The sequence below is a fragment of the Cajanus cajan genome, chromosome 1, assembly GCF_000230855.2.
Source record: "Cajanus cajan strain Asha chromosome 1, NIPB_CcT2T_4, whole genome shotgun sequence".
Classification (NCBI taxonomy): Eukaryota; Viridiplantae; Streptophyta; class Magnoliopsida; order Fabales; family Fabaceae; genus Cajanus; species Cajanus cajan.
Genome location: NC_138517.1, coordinates 43,959,759 through 43,984,649, shown reverse-complemented (window position 1 = coordinate 43,984,649; position 24,891 = coordinate 43,959,759). Strand labels below are relative to the sequence as shown.

Here is a 24,891-nt window from a genome sequence, read left to right as displayed (position 1 = left end):
TGTTGAGACGGTAGGAGTTTAGTGAAATCCTGCTCGGCCGAAGGGTGGGGTGCAAGATATTTCAAAAGTACAATACCGTTTATTAACCATTCACTTGCCTACGTTATAAATGTTCTTAAGTATACTTGTAAGAAAATAAATGTATAATAACTCAAGTTGTTTCATACTAATCAAGGATCCAGGTTTGATTGAAGTTGCGATTGCAATTTGAAAGTATATTTTACTCCTATAGTAGTCAATCCGGGAATGACTTATATGCTTTTTATAAAATAAAAAAATAAAAAAAATATTTAATAAATTACATTGACAGTAAATTGTGTCAACAAAATCTGTTAAATAAATATTAAAATTCATTAGATATTTTTAATATAATTACACAAATGTAATGATAGAAAAATCAAAAGTACAATTAAAATAATAAATGATAAAATATTAAAAAATAAATAAAAAATTGAGATGTAGGCTTACATGTGCGACTTAATAATTTATTTGTTTTTAAAAGTGTTGAAATGAGTTATTTAAATTATAAAATGTAAAAATAAACGATGTGTAATGGTAGAATCTATTTAAATGTGTAAAATGCGAAAAAAAATAAATGATAAAAAAAATGGATTTGTTAGTTGGAGATGGAATCCCAATTATTTTGTCGCTTAAGAGAAAACGCCTATTAAAACACCCCTTCTTTCTTTCTTTGGTAGTTCTAGATATATGTTTATAGACATTCTCCTCTATACTAAATGATAATTAAAGTTTAGTAGGTGTACACTATAAGTGTCAACTAATTAAGAATTATGTTTGGCATGACCAATAAAATAGTTATTATTAAAGTTAATAAACGTGTAATATATGGTGTTCTATAAATATTAGTGAGCAGTATAAAAATTAACACTTACATTGAATTAATATTTAATTCCTCTAAACAAAAACAAAAATTCTCATATAAATTTCACAAATAATATACTATGGTATTAACTTTGAAAATGTTGAACTTGATATGAGTCCATTTTTTTATATATAAACTCGTAATTTAAATATCAATTTTTTTTAAGTATAATTTTTTTTAATAATTATATTATTGATATAAAGTATTTATAAATTTTATTGATAATTAATTTCTATTAGAAAATTTGATAAGATACTTTTAGTGGATAATTTGAACAATTGTAAATGTATGATAGCTCAACTAATCAAATTTTCCTTTCATAATCATTGAATTTTGTTGACCTTAGTTTTTCAGATAAAATGGTTTCAACTTCGCATAGCAACACTTGTTCTTTTCTTGTAAGTTGTAAGACTTGATAGCATGAAATGAAATCAGTTTTCACATATTTCCAGATTACTGTAACTTTTGTTTTCTCATTGGAACCAAAAACGAATTATTTAAAGAATTTAACAATAATACAGTATCAATATAAAATAGTTTTACATGATTATTCAGTCATAAATCATCATTAAACTCTTATTTAAATTTATCGAAACTCATTCATACACGGATACACCACCCCTACAAAAATAAAAACAAAAGCATTATAACCTAGAGAAAGCAAGTTTACTTAATTCCTTTCTCATTAATTTCCCAGCAGCATTCTTTGGTAATGAATCGACAAATACTACACGCCTTATTTTCTTGTATGATGCAACCTGTAACCAAGAAAAAACGCCAAAATAAAAATAATAATATGTATATATATACCGATATACATCCATTTAATAACATGTATACAAGAGGAGAGAAATACTTGGTTGAGTTAAGCTATTGTTTTTCTTTTTTCTCCTCTCACATGTATATTTCATCCCCAATCCACTAGTAAGAGACTAATCTCACATAATGGATATTGAACACAGGAATTTTTTGTTAAATAGATCATCTCCATGATGTAACTAAGATATTGGTTGAATAAATTTATTCAAATACACTTTTAAGATATAAAAAAGAAATTAAAATGAACTTGACTTCGTGTATAAACTAAAATTTTATTTTTAACTTATGCATAAACTAGTTTTAACTTATAGAAAAACTCATTTTGATTTTCTTTGTTATTTTTCTCTCCTGAAAGTACTTATAAAGAAGCTCATCCAAACATATCCTTAAATTTTATAAAAGCTCTACTTTTCTTTAACTTCTCTAAAAGTTACATTACGTAGGTTATTTGAATTACAAAAATATTTAATGTATTTTATTTTATTATTTTTTTTACAAGTTTTCAAGGAGAAATTTATGTAATAGAACCTAAAAAAATTGTAAATATACAAAAGAAAGCACGAGGGAAAAGCAAGCACCTGTTTGGCGACAAAATCAATTATTTGTGCTTTGTGAAGAGAACTTTGGGGTTGTCTTACCACTAATGCCATGGGCACCTGGCCAGCTTCTTCATCAGGGTATCTGTTAATGATGAAATTAAAGGTTATTAATTCTTTCCTATAAAATCTTGTGTATTTGTGAATTGTGAATATGTTATATGTGAGTTCCAGTTTCCTATTTTAATAATAATTTTAAAACAGTGCCTCAGAAATGCGAATTTGGATGAGACGAGGAATAAGGATTTATGGTTTACTAGGAAAAAGAGAGGCCCATTGTGTCTTTTTTTAAATAAAAACAAAATAAACGAGAGTGTAGTGGGTAGTTTAAAAATTAATTAAAGGATAAAATAATAGATAATTAAGGAATGATTATAGGATAAAATAATTTAAGGGTTGGATTTACAAAATTCATATTTAATATAAAATTATTAAGTGGTATAACACTTGGCAAAAGTTATATCAGTATCATTTCAACCCTCTTCATATATATATATATATATATATATATATATATATATATATATATATATATATATATATATATATATATATATATATATATAATTTTTAATAGGACGACTTATTTTTCCCTTATGGCTTTATGTCTGGTACGTTTTAACAATTTGTCATTATGAAAAATATTTCTTTACTACATATTACATTAAGTACCACAAAATACATTTGTCTTGAAGAAGGTATTTTTAGAAGAGATTAATTTTGATATATGTAAAAATAAAAATAAAAAATGCTGCCGGTCAATTACAGTGTTTTAAATACATATTGTAAAACTCAGAATTTTTATCATATACAGTAATCTATGATTGAATGAAACTATTTTTATATTATCGGTGTATTTATATTATTTTTCTTATAAAAATATTTTCTCAATTAAACATTGAAAAACAAAAGCAAAAAATTATTACAAAGTGCTTTGGTAATTAGTTAGGTATGAGTAGAATCTTACGGAATAACTGCGGCATCATTTATCTGTGGGTGTGACATTAGCAACTGTTCTAGCTCTGCAGGAGCAACCTGCAATGTACAAATAATAATATAAAAATATATCATTTATACTTAAATAGTAAAAGAATGCATAGACATTTCATCCTATATCATGTGACGATGAATAATTATAAGTGGAAAGATGATATCGAGTTACCTCTATGTCTATTCGATCTGTAAAATAGACTTTAACAGTTTCTTTTGCTATGTAAAACTGAGTTTGTTGTTTGTTTTACGACTATATCACATGTTTTATGGTTAAGAAATTTTTTCTATATTTTTTAATTGTAGACTTCATTTCTAAGTCATTGAAAATTTGTTGTCATGTTAAGCATATACTTAAAAAATACTTCTTGATCCTTTAACTAAAGGACTTATACTTATACTACAATAAAATAGATTTTTAGTGGTATTTAATATGGTTTTTAGTGATAATAAAAATTGTTACAAAATCTTTTAGCGGCATTTCTACAATAGTCATCATATGTAGTGTCGCTAAAATATTTAGTGGCAATTATTCTGAATGCTGGTAAAAATCCTTATAATGGTCGGAAAAAGTGTATAACTTTTTGTGATATTTTTTAGTTTTTACTCTATGTGGGACTTGTAAGATGAAGATTGTCTTTTACTTATATATTTTTTAATTATCTTATATCCTAATTAATTATTTTATCAACTTAGAATAGTAAGTTATAAGTCTAACTTAACCCTACAAAATAAACTTGTAAGGTGTGAGTTATCATCCATTTATATATTCTTTAATTATCTTATTTCTAGTCGATCTGGAACTTAAATTTTTTTAAATAAATAATTTTCGCTAATAGTAAATTTTGGTATGATATAAATATATTTTTAGTAGCCATTATATATTTGTCATTAATATTTTTATTAAATAATAAAATAAAGAAAATTAATTTATTGCCACTAAATAATTGTCGGTGATAATCAATTTTATTGTAGTATTATCGTGATTATGAAACATGTTAAGAATATGGGTATTGTAAGGTCCTTTGATGTATTTAGTTAATGGGAGTGTAATAATTTAGTATGTTTATTCTATTGTCTTGAACTTGTTTTATTTTTAATTTTAATGTTATTATGCAATGATATTTTACATTATTAATACAATGACTATTAAATATATTTATCTCGAGATGATTTAATTCCTTTTGAAAATAATGTTTCACGAGAAACATGATGTATATATAATCTCCTTGAGGAGATTGGTTGTGTTTTCTTGGGAAGACACAATGTAAGATCCATACACTTGTGTTATGATGTGTACCTGCTTTCACACTTGTGTTATGCTTATGTTGATGAGATTGTTAGTTATGTGGTCATTGACAAATCAAACATTGAATAGTTTGTCTTTATCATGGCTCTTACCTTGTGATTTTATTGGTGTTACTGATCATGTTTTTATGGTGATTATATTTAGGTTGTTTTATTACCACAATAGTTCAACCTAAGAGTTGTTTTCAAAATAAATGAAATCCAATTAATATAATCCAAGTGGAAGAATGTTAGAATTTTATTTATTTATTTGGACTACTATTAATTGATGTAATTTTGTTTTATGAAAATGGATAGAGTATTATTTGACATATATTTTCCTAGTAACCCAATTTATTATGTGATCTATTTTATGTTTGGAAATCACCATATAAGGATACCTAATTATTGGGTCAAGTTTAATAGGCAAGTGCACTAAGTTTTTTTTATGTGGGGCCTAAATGATTTAATATATCTAATGGATAGAAATTACATTGTAGTTTCAGAAATTGCAATGTTAGAATCTCACTAGACACTTATATAGGTTATGTGACTATCATTTTTGCTTCATCCAAGGGGCAATGGTGACATAAGAGAGTTATGCTAGAAGAGTTGTTTTCAACGTACACAAGTGAGTACATAATCAACATTGTGATACCAAATTCATTATGGAGATGTCTAAAAGAAGTAAGTGATTATAGTGATTTATAAACATTGATATGGTGTTCTAAATTCTAATATTAATCTAATATATAATTTTATCATTGATCTCTATTTTTAATGGGACCATTTTGTTCTTTAAATGAAAATTTCATTAAATAACTTTACATTACATTCCTATTACAAATGAAAATTTTCATTAAATAATTATATATTACACAATTATACACAGTTATTTTTTAAAAAAAAAAAATAGGGCATGAAATACCTTTATCCCATCCACCAGTAATAATAATATATAATAATAATAATAATAATTTATAACATTATATAAAAAGAATACCCTAAACCTTAAACATTTTACTAATTTCATACTCTTTTAGTCAATTTGTGTTGAGCGCATTGGGGGTTGCTATACACATACACATACCTCCACATTAGTAAGATATTGTCCTTCACAATTTTGCTTTTGAATACTACCTAAAAAGCCTCTCAACTAATAAAGATAATTATGTATATAAACTCGTGTTCATCCTCTTATTTGAACGATGTGAGACTTTATTTGCATCCCAACAATTTGTATGGTTACATAACTAGATATTAATGGAAAACAAAAAAGTTTTCTTTTAAAATCACATCTCTCCACACAGTACAACCCACTTCTCCCACAATCCATGTTCGTAAAATTGGTAACAGCAAATCCTCGTCCCTTTCTTTTTCCTTTCTTTTCATATACTTATCAAAATACACACTAGTGGAAAATTAGGATATTACGTCACCCATTTTACATCGAAAATACAAACACCCGACGTAATAAAAATGCGGTGGCATGTTTCGTAATTTTTATGACTTTTTTACGTCGGACCTTTAAGGGACCGACGTAAATTTTAACATCTACGTCGGCTATACATTGTGTCAGACGTAGATGTTAATATTTACGTCGAACCTTAAAGGGACCGACGTAAATAAGCCACAGCCTACTTAAAAGAAGGTGTGCGTGCATGGCTGGTAAAAATATAATTGTGTATTCTCACCTGTTCTATATGCCTTCATGCAAGACTCGTATGTTCTTTATCTTTTCACTACAAATTTGCCTTTTCTTTAAGTTAAAGATTTGACTTTTTTAACATATCATTTGTTATATATCTCTTCTTGTAAGAAGAAACTAATAAGAAAAAGTATGGATAAATGTTGCTAACTTAGACATTCGTGAGGGTGGAGAGTGATGGTCCATCACGAGAAGGCTATGTTATTATCATCTAATTACTTTCATATATATCATCTGATCTTGTTTTTGTTTTCCTTTTATGGCTTTGCAATATGTTATGTATACAAAAGTCATTGGATTTTCACTCTTTCGTTGTTGTGGGTTTTATGATGAAGATAAAAAGAGTTGCTCTTCTAATGAAGTTGTTGAATAAGAATTTATAAACTTATATAAGAGAGAACTGTGTCCCAAGGAGACAAATTATGTTCTCTATTCTTGTTGGGTAGATCTCATCATGCTTCAAATGGCTATGACAATGTTTATGCTTTTATAGCCATGCATGATAAAAATAGTTAGAATATCTTACATTGTGTTTAGGACTTTAGCATACTCATTATTCTATGACAAAGTTCACTTTTAATATTAATAATAACAAATAAATAAATAAGTGTTTCAAAGATGTTAGAATTCTTTCCTTAAGAATTTACATGGAAAAAATTGTTTAGTGCTTTTATAGAACAGGTTTGGTTGACTTCCACATTTTTATTTTGAAAATATACATATTGATCTGGATAATTAATTTATAACAATATAACTTATTACAAATATGAATTTAGTATCTAATCTTGATAGTAAGTTCTTTTTATTATGAGATGTTAAATTCCTATAAAGACTTAAACATCACGTATAAAGTTTTTCACTAAAATAATTAATAATTTAGAGATTAATAATAATTCAACACTACTCCGATATTTTTTTCTTGTCGTATAAATTAAAACAAAGAAACTTTTTTTTTTCATTTCCATGTGTTTTATGTGTAGTTTTTATGTAATTACACTACTAAAAAAGTGTCATTTTCCTGCGAATTTTCCTACAAAAAAATATTTGCAGAAATATTTTGTGAATTTTCTTGCAATAATAATTTCGCAAATTTTTTTACAAATTTATTTGTGAAAAATAATTTATAGATATTTCTTACAATTTTTTTACAAAAAATAATTTACAAGAAATTTTTGTAAATTTTTCTACAATTTTAATGATCATAAAAAAAATTCATGGTAAAAATTTGCAGAAAATAGTGTAAGAATTTTTTATTTTTTTTTTGCAGATTTTCTTGCAAAAATAAATTCGCAAGTAATGTTTACTAAATGGTAAAAAAAATTTGCAGCTAACTTTTCTTGCGAATTTTCCTGCAAATTTTAATCCGTAGAAAAAATAAAAAATATATTTAAATTTATAAGTTTAATATTTTAAAAAAACTTCAAGTCCCACATCGAAAATAAAACAATTAAAGAGTATATAAGTTGGGGCAACCTTACAAGTTGATTTGTACGGTTTAGTGTTAGACTTATAATCTATAATCTTAGAATTTAAATGATTATGTATCACATGCTCGAGGCATGTAAACAAATGCTTCGGATGAATTCATTGTGAGCATTTAAAAGTTGAAGAATTATTGATAGAATTTATAGTAATTTCTTTAATTTTTTTGTAAACAATATTCCTGTAGATTTTCTTGCGAAAAAATTCACAGAAAACTTTCTTGCAAATTTTCCTGCAAATTTTTCTTTTGTAGGAAACTTTCTTGCGAATTTTTTTCGCTAGAAATTTCGTAGGAAAATTTCCTGCGAATTTTAAAATTCGCAAAAATATATTATTCATGAAGGTATTACCTGCAAATAAAATTTCGCAGAAAAATTTGTAAGAACAACGTTTCTTGCAAATTTTTCATAAAAATTCGCAGGAAAAGTCACATGTAATAAGAGAAATTCTAGTAGTGTTATTATTATCCATTCTCTTATGCATCTTTTTAAATGTATGTAGCTAGGCATCTAATGCATTATTGATTCCATGTAATGGAAGTTTATCATCTATAATTATCTACAATCTAAACATTTTTTTTATCTGTCTCTTTCTATGTATAAGCAATTAACACTATATAAAACTCCTTACACATGTATAAAAACTTATTGTTAAACACTTTTTAAAGGCAAGCATTAATGTTTATTGATTTTATATGTACTTATAATAGAGCAGGTAGATTATGAAATTATTGAGAAAGCATATATAAGTTAATTTTAACTTACAAATTAAATTCATTTTATATTTTTAATATTATCACAAATTGCACTAATTTTTTTGAATGAATTAATATTTTATATTTTGTTAATCTTTTTATAATTTTCATTTATATATTCTCATGAATTAAAATATATCTAAAAAATAATTTTATTCTATTAAAATGTTAGTATTGAATATTTATTCAATTTATTTATTTTAATATATGACTCACTACTATATTTATTTAAATATAATTAATTTTTCTAAAATCTAAATGTATATACCAAAATAGACAGTCGTTTACAAGATCTTGTTCTCATGCACTGCACATAAAAAATGTGTGTTGAGATGATGGGACATCTTGAACACTCTTGAAAAATATTTTTATTTTGATGATGTATTTCATAGATGTTGCTTAAGCCTATGAAAAATGATAATGTATTGATTGTAATAGATATAGACATGTGTGTGTGTTTGTTTATAATTGATGACGATGGCGATGATGATGAATTCTTAATTCAAGAACTAATCAAGCTTTTAATAATCCAAGAACTTTATTATTTAGTATTTCCATGTATAAACATAAAGTAATAGATTATCATGAAAAAGTAATTTACTACCAAGTGTTTAAATATAGAAATATGACTTAATTCAAACAAGAGTTTTCAAAGTAACATTGTTAATCAATTACCATTCAGGGTAATAAATTAGCTGTTATTGGAAAAGGATATTCAAATGTCATTTGTGTTAATAGATTACCAGAGCTGGTAATAGATTAAAACAATGTATCATGCTTAAAACAAGGTTAAAAAATTAAGAATTTCATTGGGATAATCGATTATCAGAGGAGATAATCCATTACCACAGAATGAATTACAAATCTGGGTTCTGAAAAGTTTGAGATAATCAATTACCAAGTCTCATAATTGATTACCCTGACACTTTATGTTCAAAATTCAATTTTTAGATGAACTGATAATCAATTATCATATCAAGTAACAGATTACTTTCGTTATGGCTCTTTATAAATCAATTACACCTTCCACTTGAAATACCTATCTTTTATAAAATTATAAGAGAACCTTTTTGAAAAAGAACATTAGAGAAAAGAATACTTTTAAAAACAAGAATAATATCAAAGAAACTGAAAGAAGAAATTCAAGAAGTGAATTCTATTGTGAAAGATCAATGTTTACACAAATTAGGTGATATTTTTTTTATCTTTTAAACTATATTTTCATTTTGTATGATGTATCTTTTGAGATAAGGTGTCTCAATAAGAGATTTTGAAATCTTGAGTGAGATTTCTCAAGTAATTTCTGTAGGGTGCAAAAATTTGTATATTTTTTAGTCTTGTAGTGTCAAGATTGATGTGTGTTTACATTCTTGTAATATTGCGTGGGCATAGTGTTTGTAAACAATATTGTAGTGAATGATATTTGATTTAGTGGGATGCTAAATAAGAGAAAACTGGATGTAGGCCAAGTGAATGGCTGAACTAGTATAAATTTTTGTGTTCTCTATCTTCTTACCCTTATCTCTTTAATAATCTTGTTATGAATCTTATTAAAGAATTCAAAGATATATGATATGTTATTTCAATTACCTCTTATACTCTGAATATTATTCTTGTAATTGAAATTGATTAAGAAGTTGATAATATAAAATTAACCTTGATTACAAGTGACTGATTTGCTACGTTAACATTGAAATTTTGTTATATTGGTATTATATATTGTAATCTGTTGTAATTTATTAAGTCAAATTGATTAAAGGTTGAGTTTTAAATAGGCTATAATCAATAAATTACGAAATTAGAGTCATCTACGGATATAATCTATTCAACTCCCTTTTTAGATTCTAGTAAACAAGGACCAACAATGTGGACTATATTGAGAACGAATAAACATATAATAAATAAATTAAGTACACAAATTAAATAAACATGTATTTTTCTCTCAATGATAAAAAATTAAATAAACATGTATTAAAGACAAATAAAATCCATTAAGGCAGAAAAAATTGTAAATATATATTAAGCAAAACAAATACTACAAGAAAAATGTAAATTTTTGACAGAAAATTTCCGACGGATATGGATCTGTCGGATATTTCCAACAGAAATATAAATCCGTCATAAATTTTCGACAGAATTTTCTGTCAGAAATTTTCCGTAAAAAATTTCTGACAGAAATACAAATCCGTCAAAAATTTTGACAGAAAGTTTTCGACGAAAAATTTTGTCAAACATTTTTGACGGATTTATATTTCCGTCAAAAATTTCTGACGGAAATATAAATCCGTCAGAAATTTCTTATTTTTATTATTTTTAATTTCTTATTTTAATTTTTTATTTTTAATTTATTATTTTTAATTGCTTATATATATTTGTAGTATAAAAATTTTATATATAACTTTTAAAGGTATAAATATATATTATAATTATTTATTACAAGTTTTTTATATCTACGATTAGTATTAAAGATGAAAATAAATTAGCTCACACTATATTTTATTATAATTTAGTTGGGTAGAACTACAATCATAAAGACTTATTTTATAATAATTTAACACTATTAAAAATAAAAATAAATGTTAAATTTTATAAAAATAAAATTTAATTTATTTATGATATAAATATGTTTTTAATATCTAATATATATTTTTAGATGATAATTTATTTTAAAATATATCTTATAATAACAATTCTAAATGGAACATATAAATCTTCTAATTTTTCTTATTTTGATTTTTTTAATCAATGTATACAATTTTACTATTTTGATTTTTTCAATCAATGTATATAATAAATAAAAAATACAAAAGATAAACATGCATGCTACAAATTTTATTTTATCAAAAAATTATTTATTTTAATATATTACATTATATATGTAAATATTAAGACACACACACACACATATATATATATATACATATATATATATATATATATATATATATTATAATTAAACTTTTTAAAAAAATTAATTCATTATTAACAATTTTTTTTATCACATGAGAATTAATTTCTTTCAAAAATTTGATAGATATGAAATAAATAAACATTTTTTTTTTCTGAATCTATATATTTATTTTATTAGAATATAATTATTATTTTTAAAATATATTATTTTTTTAGATAAAAAATTAAGTATATGTCAAATAGTAATGGGGGCAAGTGCCCCACTATTCCAAACGTGCATCCGTCCCTGTATATATATGTGTGTGTATATATATATATATATATATATATATATATATATAATATGGGGTTATAATTATACCGGTGTAACTTTTACTAAGTATTATACTACTCAATAACTTTATATTAAATGTGAATTTTGTAAATCCAACCGTTAAATTGAAAGTTCATATCACTTTATACGTGTATATCAAATTTTGTTAAAATTTAACAACAACCGGAAGGTAATCAAAGTGTTCATATTTTAGTGTATTTTGAAATGAATATATTACATCAATTTTATTTTATAAAAATGAAGTATCAAATCATCTTGGATTAATATAAAGTTTTTTATATATAATCTATAAGAGATATGAACTTTCAAACTAACAGTTGGTTTTACCAAATTCACATTTAATATATATATATGAGGGGGTTATAAATACATTTTTTGAATTTTATATGTTTGATTTAAGATAACTTACAAAACAATATAATTGAAACATTACTTATTTTAAATTATTTAACTAAATTCTTATTGACAATTTACTATATGATCTTAATATTTTTGTATAACTAATATCTGGTCTTAAATTTAATATGAGAATATTATATATAATTAGATAAGATTTTAAGTTAGTATTTTATTAATAGTTGATAATTAAAAAAAAACAAGGATAAATATATTTTTTAAATTTTATATGTTCGATTTAAGGTAAATAAATATATTAAATTAATTAATAATTTATTTAAAATATTAAAATTTAATTTATAAGTATGTAATAAATAAATATTTATAATTTTATAAATTATATTATCAATATAAATTATAAAATTAAATAATTTAAATTATAATTTTAAATAAAAATAAGTAGATGTTAATTATAAAAGTAAGTACATATAAAAAAAAGAATAATTAAATATATTATTATTATTATTATTATTATTCGTAATATAAAATTATTATATATTATAATTATAGTACAAATATGAGATTGTATATTTGAGGATGACTTAAATGAATTAATTTGTACAAGTTATACTGACAACATACATATACATTTCGGTAGCTTACTCATCAGAACTTCACAGTTAAGCGTGCTTGACCTGGAGTAGTACTGAGATGGGTGACCTTCTGGGAAGTTTCCCAGAAATTGCACAAGTAAGGATAAAACACTCTAAACAGTGAAATATCGTGAAATAGAATCCTTGAGAGGCCAAATATGAGGGTTGTTACATTAATAAATTTATTAAAATTAAAATTCTGCAAAAATTTCCGACGGATAATTCTGTCGGAAATTTCTGATGGATTTTTTCGACGGATATTTCTGTCGGAAAATTCCGTCAATATCGTGAAATAGAATCCTTGAGAGGCCAAATATGAAGGTTGTTACATTAATAAATTTATTAAAATTAAAATTCGGAAATTTCTGATAGAATTTTCTGACGGATATTTCTGTCGAAAATTTCTGACAGAATTTTCCGACGGAAATATCCGTCAAAAAAATCCATCGGAAAATTATTTCCGACGCCACTTTTTCCAACGGATTGAAATCCGTCGAAAAACAAAAAATCTGTCGAAAATTTACCTCTTTCCGTCGTAAATTTCTGTCGAAAATTAGCATTTTTCTTGTAGTAAAAATTGATAAATTAAAAGTAATATATAAAGCAATTTATAATAAGAAAAATTGTCATAATATATCAAACTTAGCATTTTATCTCAAAAATAAAAAGTCAAAATTGACAACTATAACATAAAAAGATGTATTTAAGATAAAATATTAAACTAAAATTAATATTCAAGTCAATGCATAACTAGAGAAATTGTTACAATATGTTAATTTCTTCTAGCACAATAGAACTAAGGACACAAATATAGGTACAATAAAAGTGTGGACACACATACAATAAACAAGTTACTTTTTATTCAAATAAAATAAATATAGAGACATGAAATATCTTGAGCTTAATAATAGTAATAATAATAATAATAATAATAATAATAATAATAATAATAATAATAATAATAATAATAATAATAATAATAATCTATAAGTTAGTATTAATGATACTCAATACTCACTTTTCTCTTTCACATTGATGCCGTGTTGGGAGTTACTAGTTGTTAGAATTTTTCTATAAATTTTTGTGGGCTACAATTAATTGTGAACTTTATTTTATCAAAAATAAATTAATTTTATGATTCATTAATTAGAAGATATTAAGCCCCAAATTAATGTAAGTAGGCGTATGATAGAAGGTGCTTAGGTTTAAATAAATAGTGTGATCAGGTTCTATTCGTCGTCACAATTGACAATTGTCCTTTATGTATGTCTCAAATAATGTCTTCAACAAATAGATAACTTAGTGTTTTAAAATGATATGAAGTATGATTGATATTTTTTTTTCTTACCATTATTATTGCCTTTGTTTCTTAAGGTAATATTTTCAAACTAGTTTTTTTTTTTTTTTTGCATATTTAATATTTTAGAGATGTTTATAATATAGTAAGAGAACTTGCTCTTTTGTTTGTATTGCATGAACAACTCTCCAATTGTCCAAAAGCTACAAATTTTAGATTGTATTAGTGTTTAATATTTGGTTTAATATTGTAGCAATATAACATACTTGTTTTAAATTTTATTTTGTATTAATATTAGTTGTTTTAGTTGATAATAATATAAAAAAAATTAAAAAATTTATTTTAAAATTTAGTTTGTTTCATTATTTATTTTACAAGTTGATAACATTGAATTTTCACTAAAATATCAAATTATTTAAATTTATTATGAAATATTTAAATTTTTATAAATATAAGTTATGTTGATCTGATTAACTTAATCCAATCAACCCATTAGTGATTGGGGTGGGTAAGTTGGATTTCACAATAAAAATACATAAATCCAATCCATCATGATCTATTGAATTTTGATTAACTTGAATAACAAATCCTTCTAAGTCCAACCTAACCCAATTCACTTACACATCTAATTAGACTCCCAAATAATGAAAAATAAATAAATATATATATATATATAAAAGGAGGGATTCATTTACTCTAAAAGTATGTCTACCTAGACTTATTCTACTCAATAACTCATGTTTTACAACAAATTTTAATTATTCAACCATTGAATTTAAAATTCTCAATGCATAGATTAAATCTATAATTTTTTTTAAAATTGAAAATCACTTGATATTTCATTTCAATAATTCAAATCAACGTATAAAATGATTTTATGATTATCCATCAATTTGAATTATTGAAACGATGTATCAAATAATTTTTAATTTTTTAAAAAAATTACAGATCTGATCTATGCATTAAAAATTAATTTTAACAGTTGAATTATTGAACTTTGATATATAACATGAGTTATTAAACAGAGTAAATTTAGATAGACAAATAAATTCATCCTCTATATACGTGATAAGTCACATAATATATATATATAAAGGATCCATTTATTCTATGAGTAAGTTCATCATTCAATAACTCATGTTTTACATCAAATTTTAACGATCCAACTATTGAATTTAAAGTTTTTAATACATAGATCAAGTTTACAAATTTTTAGAAAATTTGAAAATCATTTAATACTTCATTTCATTAATTTTAATTGACGGATAATCATAAAATCATTTTATACATTGATTTGAATTAATGAAATGAAGTATCAAATGGTGTTTAAATTTTTTAAAAATTTACAAATTTGATATATACATTAAGAACTTTAAATTCAACGGTTGGATCGTTGAAATTTGATATAAAATATGAGTTATTAAACAGAGTAAGTCTAGATAAACTTACTCCGAGAGTAAACAAATCCTTCCTTTTATATATATATATAGATATAAAATGTCCATGAGGTATTTCCACTTTTCCGGTGTCCATAAAACATATTTATTAGATGAAATGAGCTTACATGCTAAAAATAAAGATTTTAATAAATTATATGAGAATTTTTTTATAAATTAGTTTAAGTATAGACTAATTTTAAGTTTAAAAAAATCTTATTTTTTCTCTTGAAAATATTTTTTTAAAAAAATTATCCAAATATACTTTTAATAATATTAGACAAATATGTTATAAAAAGTTTAATAAAGATATATTATTGATGGGGTTATTTTATAATATTTGTCTGAGAGGATATTTTATGAGAATTGTTTTAATATGGTTATTACACACTACTAGAAAATGACTATTCAACATCGTCAATTCTACATCGGTTTAGGTAGAAACGATGTAAAAATCAAATACAGTGCATATTTACATCGGTTATAGCTGAAACCGATGTAAATATTAAGCATTTTACATCGTTTTTGTGGAACCGATGTCGTTTTGAATGCGCTGTGGCAATTTTGTAAATAATTACAAATACATCTACATCGGTTCACTCAATAACCGATGTAATACTCAGACGCATACGTTGAAGCCCTAAACATTCTATTCATCTTGTTTAGTTTTGGTAAGACCTAGCGTTGAAGCCTCCGCCGCGCACACCCGCCATGGCACCGAAACCCTAGCCGAGAAATCTCACTCCAGCAAGCCGCCGCCACACTCGAACAACGCTGTTCTCAAGGACCTCCTCAACCTGCTCTACTTCGGCTCGCTCTTCGACATCAAGAGCGACTTCCTTCCACGATGTTCACCCAGACGCACGAGCGCGGTTGCTGCTTGACCTACGACTACGTCACCGATGACGCCACCGATCTGCTCGGCGAGAAGAACCTCGATTCGATCTCTGCCTTGCACGCCCTTCTCGTTTCACGCCCCGCCGATTCCAGCTTCTCGCACAAGAACGCGCTCCAGCGCTGCGCGAAACACACCAAGCTATGGCTCGCCAAGTCCGAGCAGCCCATTGGGCTTGATGCTTTGTGTTTCGTTGTTGTTTGTTAACTTGTTATTGATGTTTTCTTTTTCTGGTTTCTATTTTTAGATGCTGCATTGAGGAGAAGTTGAATTAGATTATGTCTTCGGAGTACTTTACTACCACTTTAGAGATGAAGGCTTCGGTTGAAGTTGTTGCCGCTGCTGCTGGGGGGAATTACGTGTCTTTCCATGTGCCCGTGCATGGTTTTGTGGTTCCGGTTGAAGTCGAGCAACCTGTTTTTCAGTCTCAGGAGAAGGTATAACTGTTATGCTAGCTGGATTTTGGTTGTTTTATGAAATATTTGCGTTTGGATGAGTGTTGCTTGTTTATAATTTGTAAAATGTGGATTAAGTTTAGTTATGTTCATGGCTTGGATGATGTTTAGTTTAAATTTTTTGGACTGCTTTGAAAGTGAGGTACACTAGCGTTCTGCATTACTTAATTTGGTGGGGCAAAATGTTGCAAAGTGCAAACTAGAGTTATCCCGAGCACTTGCAAAGTGCAAACTAGAATTCAAATTCATTTTTACTAATAAATCCTTGGTTTAAGGCTTTCAGCTATCAACTGTTGTTACATTTAATAAGTTGTGAGTTAGTGTTGGTATGGTTAAATCTCCTGTTTCTGAGGAGTTAGTGAAATAATATTAGTGGCATTTTTTTTTTTTTTGAACGGCAAATGTTAATTGTCAGTGACATGTATCTGTCTTTATAAGTATGTGCTGTCTCAAATGGCTGATGGAGTGCTACATGGGTGTGTCCAAAATGATGATAGAGGGCTTAAGAGGGAACCCCTTCATTGGTTGTGTATTGGCTGGCTGAGAATGATTTACAACTTACTAGGAAATAAATTTTTCTTATCTCCTTGGCCCTAACAAGTGTGTTGTGTACTGTGATTATACACCAATAATTTGCAGACCACTACTATTACTATGGTGATTAGTGGGCAAATATCAGTTTATATACTTTGTTAGATGGTGAATTGAATGTTGATCCATATGTAATAGTGGTGTGTTGTGTACTGTCATAATCATGCAATCATGCAACCATGTAGCAATTTTGTTCGGAATTGATATGATTTATCAACTAACATGTTTAGCCTACCCAATTGTCAATCTGTATTCAGTTTCATCCCTCAAAGAAATAATTTGTCTGGGACCAAGTAACTCAAGTTGTCACTTTCAGGGGCTAAAATTAATGTGTATTGATTTTTTTATCAATCATTATGTCTGGGTTTAACAAATATTTTTCTTGGATGTATGCTTGAACTTGAAGTTTGATGAAATATATAAAAGAATGCTAAAATCATGTAGGCAAATAACTACTTTTTTTTTGTTAGCCTCCAGAGGATTAGTAAGTAACAAGAAGTGATATTTGGTTACTTAACATTGGCTGAGCTTTTCATACATTGATCCTTTTGTTTAAATTTAATAATTCATTTTAAATCCTCAGTCATGGCTTAAAGTTTCAAACTGGATAGACCGATGGAAGGCCTCAAGTATATGATATGAGTTATAAGAAATAGGCTCCATCAGTTATTTATATATGTGCTGAACAGCTACGTGCGGTTTATCTGACATTTATTAATGTGGTTTATTTGGCAGTTATTTGTATTAATTGTGTTGGACAGTTGTGTCATGTTTGTGTGTACATTATGTTCGGATGGGGGTTGATTATTATAGTAGTTTTTTTTTCCTGTGGATTGAAGGAGATCACTCCTTACAAGGGGAGACCCTTGTGTGTTGAGCGCTTGTGCTACAAATCTGGTTATTCAATTGAAGTATTTATGATTCAAATTTATTTTACTACTTTACAGTATGATTCAAATTTTGCTCAAGCTCTATGGAATTCCATATTGGGTAAAAATTAAAATCACTCATATCTGTTCCCCTAAACAAAATTTACAATTAATTAATACATTCCATGTTTTATCTCATGGAAGTTAGTAAATTATTCTAATGTTTTTCTACTCTTAAATATTTTTTTTTTCTAAACAGGGCATCATTTGTTATGACAGCATTCCTGGAGGCTTAGGACAATTTGGAGTTATAGCAAGAGCGAGAATTGCTCTTGAGCTAGCCTCTAAAAGGGTACGTTTATATTTATTTGTTTCATTAAAATTTATACATAAGTATGTATATTATAATTTGTAATATCATGTTGTCTTGGTTGATATAAATTTATGTTCGTCATAATTTTGGACTTCCTTGATTATTTATGACTGCAGAGCTATCTCAGCCACTGCTTATCTATTTGTAATTTGCTTATATAGAGGGGAGAGAACTGGTGCAGATATTGCTTGCAGCTAGAGCTGATCCATCTGCTCAAGATTCACAGAATGGGAGGACAGCTTTGCATACTAGTGGACAGGCATAAAAATGAGGTGAAGAAGCATTAATGTGGTAGGAGTAGTATTTTCTTTTCTTGGTAGCATGTTGCATTGTATCTTACATGATGAAGTAAACTGTGTGCCTGTGTGTCCCCCGCACAGTTGAAGCATTGTATTTTCATTAAGTTGTAATTGTTGTTTTTTAAACATCATAAATTTATCTAAAATATTACTGTCATAACTGTGCACTCTAATTTAGCAATGATGATTTTGTAAGCTATTAATTTTGTTATCCATATGGGAAAGACTTGCTGGTGGGAGTATGAGATGTTACTATAATACACCTCCTATTTGCTTTCTGTATACTATAAATTTATCTCCTATTAGCAAAGAAATGTAATGAGCATACATTTGTATTTAATTACAGGTAATCAAAAATAATCCAAAAATAAGCATTATTTTTTTTAAAAAAAAAAAAACTGCAATTTACATCGGTTCTCTTGAGAACCGATGTAGATTTATGCTTAAATCATGTAAATTTATGCTTAAATCTACATCGGTTTTTCAGAACCGATGTAAAAATGTATACATTTTTTACGTCGCTCTATTCTACATCGGTTTTAGAACCGATGTAGATGACTTTAAAGAACCGATGTAAAATGTGTATCTTGTAGTAGTGACACAAGCATATTCTACAATGATGAAATATTGTTCACTTTGGGCTTAAGCCCTCACGATTTTTCTTTTGGTCATCACCCAAAAGACCTCTCGATCATTGAAGTATGTTTGTATTATATAAATTGTTATTTCTTGTCTTATTTTATCGATGTGAGACTTGTTTATATCCCAACAATTATCTGTATAAAAAATAATAAATAAATATGTTACCTGGTAGCCTTTGTATTTGATCAACTCTTTCAACCTATCTACAACATACAAGAAACCCTCTTTATCGAAATAACAGAGGTCCCCAGTCCTTAACCACCCATCCACCAAGGTTGCTGAAGTTGCTTCTGGGTCACCCACATAGCCTTCTCTTACATCGTCCATGCATTGTGTATGAAACAAACAATCATCAATTAATCTCATCTTAGAAAAATTAAATGGTGTAATTGATCAAAGACTTAACTGTTATATATATATGTGTATATGAGTTAGAGTATGATGGGTATATTGAAAAAAATTTCATGTCTAGGAATTAGGAATCATGATTCCTGAATTATGATTTTAATAAATTAAAATTTATTTGATTGATCATAAATTTTATATATTTTTTTAGAAATTAAATATTTTTATATTTATTTATTTTTTATAAAATTTAATTATTTATTATTGTAATTGAGACAATGAAAGTAATATGATATTTTATCATGATAAAATGTTTTTTTTTTAATTTGGAAAGGTTAAATTTAAATCTTTTCATTAGAACAATTTCGCGAGAAACAAAAGTTAAAAAAAAATTCCAAAAAGCAATGTTTCTTGGAAAAATAATTTTTAATGATAAACTAAATATTTTAAACTGAAAAACTAAAATTTTCCCATATGTCAAACACCACTTTAATATAAATAATTTTACACATCAACTATTAATTAGTGACAAGTGTTAATTAAGTATTAATTACCTTTCATAACTAAAGGTCCTTTAATCCAGAGTTCTCCTTGTTGTTCAGGAAGCATGGCTTCCCCAGTGTTTGGGTTAACAATTTTGGCTTCAATTCCTGCATTCAATCTACCTGTTGTTCCCAATCGATGAGGCTCCTCTGGACTCGTTCGAACTACCGCAGCAGTTGACTCAGTTAAACCGTATCCCTACATTATTTAATACATCATTTTTTATTTATTTATAATTTCTTAATACAAAAGTTGTTAAAGGGATATGAAAAGAACATACACAAGTATGATCCAACTTTTATCTTTTTCTATAAAGTCTTCTTCGTAACATAGTCAAAAAATAAAAATATTATAAATATTATCGCAATATAAAAATCATAATATAAAGTTAGTAGAAAGACCTACAGATATCGTAAATTGGCAATAATAAAATACTAGTAATATTGACTTAAAAATACTCTTTCTATATTTATTTATTTGAAAAAAATGAAAAAGAAAAGTGAATCAACTTTTTTTTCACTTGTCTATGTAAAAAAATAATAATATAAAATAATGAAAGAAAAGTGATTGTTATACACCGTTATTATTTGTAATAAACTTAATACATTCCATTTGCATATATATTTTTATTTGCTTTTCGTCTCATTTCATTATTGTATTTTCGTTATTTAACTTCTAGTTTTTATTTTCTAACTATTTTTTTTTTTATATAAAACATAGTGAAATTTTACTAAAGATAATATTTTTCAAGATAAAATTATTATGAATAATAAATTTTTTTTCCTTCTTTTAATGTTCTTTGACTAAATATAAAGTTATTTTTTATTTATTTAAATTAGTAAGTAAAAGACCCTCCATGTTCTTATTTGAATACATCCGAATTGGTGAAGATAGTTGATAATTATTAAGAGATTTAAAAAAAATTATATATCAAAATTTCTTTTATATATAAATATAAATAATATTTAATATGTATTTATAATTATTTTAATATAATAATATTGGTAAGAGTACCAAAATTAATATCCTCGAAACCATGATAACATTATTAAATTCAATACCAATTAAATTGAACACGTACTTTTTGTTTAGCTAGTTTGACTCTCTCGAACTTTTTTATTTTGTATCAATTTATTTTCTCTTTCATAGATATTTTCCATCAGTGGGATGTGATCCATGTGGAGGACGTTAAACGACTGAAAAGCCGTTTGAATTGTGAACCAGAATAATTTAGTATTAATACATTAAATACTTTAGTTATTCTCATTTCTTTCCTTTGAATTAAAAAGAGAAGAAAAAAAGCATTCATTTGTTTCAAAAAATAAAAATTCCTACGAGTGGATTAATGATTTTAACTTGCGACTAAATTAAATATTTATTTGTATATAATAAATATTATAAATTTATAAATTTTGAATATATTATACTTTAAATTTAAAATATTTATTACCTATAACAATATAAAAGAGATATTACTTTTTTGTGTTCAATTTTTGAAAGATAGTTATATGTCTTTCACTCTTTGTTATATTTTAACTGATTTTTTAATAATGTATCTTTATTTTTTATAAAATAAGAAAAAAAATATTGAAAATAATTACCTTCTTCAAAAATAATAATTATTCACTTTTGTTTTACAAAAAATACTTATTTAATTTTTTTTATTAAAATATACTTCTGATTCTTTTATTTTATTGATTTGCGATATTAATCCTTTTATTTTAAAATTTAGATTTTAATATCTTTAATTTTAATAGAATATACAAAAAAAAATCATCTCATTAAATTTACATTAATAATAATTAAGTTTTTATATTTATTCATACTTAAATGATATGTTATTTTATAATATGATATTTAAAATAAAAAAAATTAAAAATATATAAAAATAAGATTTATTAATAAAATAAATATTAATTATTCATTAAAATAATAAAAAAAGTTATATATTATTTTTTAATTTTAATTTTTATGTTATGTTACTAAAAATATATTACTTAAGTGATAATAAATTATTAAATAATATTAAAATTAATTATTAACGAATACAAAATTAATGATAAGATCAAAATTTTATAATTTTATAAATTTATAAAAATGAATAGATTAAAAATATAATTTTATCTTTAATTTATTAATAATAACTAGAGTGATATGTATTTTTTATCTCCACATTTTATATCCGATGTTATTCTATAAATATTTATTTTAAATTATAATTTTGATTTTTTTATAAATAAATTTCACACTAAAAATTAAGCATGCTTATCATTTAAAAAAAAATGAGAGAAGTAGTGAGAGTGGGTCCTCTTTTTTAGTAAGATATACCATAAAGGTATTTTAAAATAAATTAATATACAGTTAAAAAAAAATTGGGAAGCTTTGATTATGTAATGGCAAAGGCAAACCTGTACGACGACGACGTTGGGGAACTTGGCTTTGAAAGCCTCAAAGACTTCCTTTCCCAGCGGAGCCGAACCGCACGCAATCGTCTCCAACGTCTTCAAATCGTACCCCTCAGTGGCGCCGTCTTTCGTCAGAGCCACCAACAGCGCCGGCACCACCGCCGCATGCGTCACGCCGAACGTCTCCACGGCGCTCAGCATCCCCCGAAGACTAAACCTCTCCATCACCACCACCGTGTCCAACGTCACCATCGCCTTCACCGTGAACGTGAACCCGTACACGTGGAAAAACGGCATCGTGAAGAGGTACACCACGGGCTCCTCTCTCTTCGCGCGAACGGCGTCTTGTGCCGCCGCCAACGCCGTCAAGTTACGGTGCGTCAGCGCCACGCCCTTCACCATCCCCGTCGTCCCCGACGAGTAAAGGATCGCCGCCACGTCGGATTGACGCACTCGCGCCGGTTCACTCGGAGAGTCCGTAGGAGTCCTGGTGAGCGACTCGAACTCGGGCGAGTCGAGCAGCACGACTCGGAGTCCAAGCTCGCGCGCTTTCTCCGCGACGGAGGCCGCTGCGAAGACGATGGAGGGCTTGCTGAGGTGGAGGAGGCGCGTGAGGTCGGAGCGCGTGGAGAGAGGGTTCGCCGGGGAGAGGACCACGCCAAGGGAGAGGAGCGCGAAGCAGAGGATTGGAACTTGGAGAAGGTTTGGGGAGAGGATCAGTGCGGTGTCGTTTTTCGAGAGTTTGAGGACGGAGGCGAGGTTGGAGGCTAGGGTTTGGGCGCGGTGGATGAGCTCGCCGTAGGAGATGCGGTGGCCAGTGGCGGCGTCGATGACAGCGGTGGTGGAGTCCGGCCAGGGGGAGTTGCGGCGGAGGGAGATGGCGTAGGTGGCGGCGGAGACGGTGGCGTCGGGCGGAGGGAGGAGGAGAGGGGGTTTGAGGCTGTGGAAGGTTCTGGAAGCGCGGTTGAAGCCGCTCCTAGGGTCTGTGTCTGGTGAGTTCATTCTGGTTCTCTTTTGTATAAAGTGGTTTTCTTAATGTGTTTGCTTTAGCTTGCAACTGTTTTGTTCAGTTCTACTCTTGCGCTTTTATAACGAAGGAACATGATGTTTGGACACAGGAACGAATAGAGAAAAGGATGATGCAATGAATGTAGGAAAATGTTTGCATGGGACCACTTAAAGCTCACACAAAACTTCAAAAGAACTAACATAAGGTTCCTAATAATCAACAAATATAAACGAGTTATACCATAAATATCAAAAGAAAACATGTAACATAAATCATAAATTTTAAATCTTTCCATCTCATATCCTACATCAAAGCATATTTTAAAAATAGTCAAGGCATCATGCCTAATCACCTACATCATCATATTCTTAAGTTACAAAATACAAAAAAAAAAAACTCAAAATGAGAAAGTGAGATGCACATCTTACTTTCATTTCTAGTATGAGATAAGCTAGACTGAGTAATCACACACATAAACAAGTATTAAGATATATAATATCAATTATATAATTATAACCATAATAGTTTAAATAGTAACTCAATCACATATCAAGCATATTTATTCACTTTAACAAGTCATACAATATATACACATGATATTAAGAATATAAGCAACACAACATTCACGTGCAATTGTCTAAAGACCAATTAATAGAGAATTGCTAGAGAAAACGATTCTACACTAGGTTATTGCTAAGAAAGTTTCTCATTCCATGCTTGATGAATTCCAATACAGCCACTGTAAAAAGAAAGACCTAATGAATTTGGTGTCTACACGTGTAGAGCACCGATTTAGGGAAAACAACAATGTAACTGAATTCAAATTGCTGGCTCAACACCTGGCCTATTTAAAAGCCCAATTCTCTAAGTTATATAATCTTTGAATTTTAATGGGCTTCTTGTTGTACGCTTGGGCCTTTCAACTTTATCAATACCAGCCTGGTCACATTGGACATTTTCCTCAATGTCATTGGCCATGT

At 27.1% G+C, this 24,891-nt stretch overlaps 1 protein-coding gene across 1 annotated transcript; it reads right to left on the bottom strand.

Moving 5' to 3' along the window:
- Positions 1 to 1,336: 1,336 nt before the first annotated feature.
- Positions 1,337 to 24,295, bottom strand: LOC109788432 (4-coumarate--CoA ligase-like 9). Its single transcript, XM_020347156.3, has 6 exons — positions 22,906 to 24,295; positions 20,509 to 20,695; positions 19,775 to 19,917; positions 3,266 to 3,333; positions 2,281 to 2,383; positions 1,337 to 1,641 (listed from the first exon to the last, which is right to left on the bottom strand). The coding sequence occupies exons 1-6, from the start codon at positions 23,902 to 23,904 to the stop codon at positions 1,528 to 1,530; spliced, it is 1,614 nt and encodes a 537-aa protein (XP_020202745.1). The 5' UTR covers positions 23,905 to 24,295; the 3' UTR covers positions 1,337 to 1,527.
- Between the last annotated feature and the right edge of the window lie 596 nt (positions 24,296 to 24,891).

Bases quoted from the DNA above. Each gene is read 5' to 3' on its own strand.
- LOC109788432 (XM_020347156.3), bottom strand. From the start codon at position 23,904: ATGAACTCACCAGACACAGACCCTAGGAGCGGCTTCAACCGCGCTTCC. The intron at 20,696-22,905 runs GTTTGCCTTTGC...TAAATAATGTAG, and splicing joins CCAACGTCGTCGTCGTACAG to GGATACGGTTTAACTGAGTC. The intron at 2,384-3,265 runs GTAAGATTCTAC...CATCATTAACAG, and splicing joins AATGATGCCGCAGTTATTCC to ATACCCTGATGAAGAAGCTG.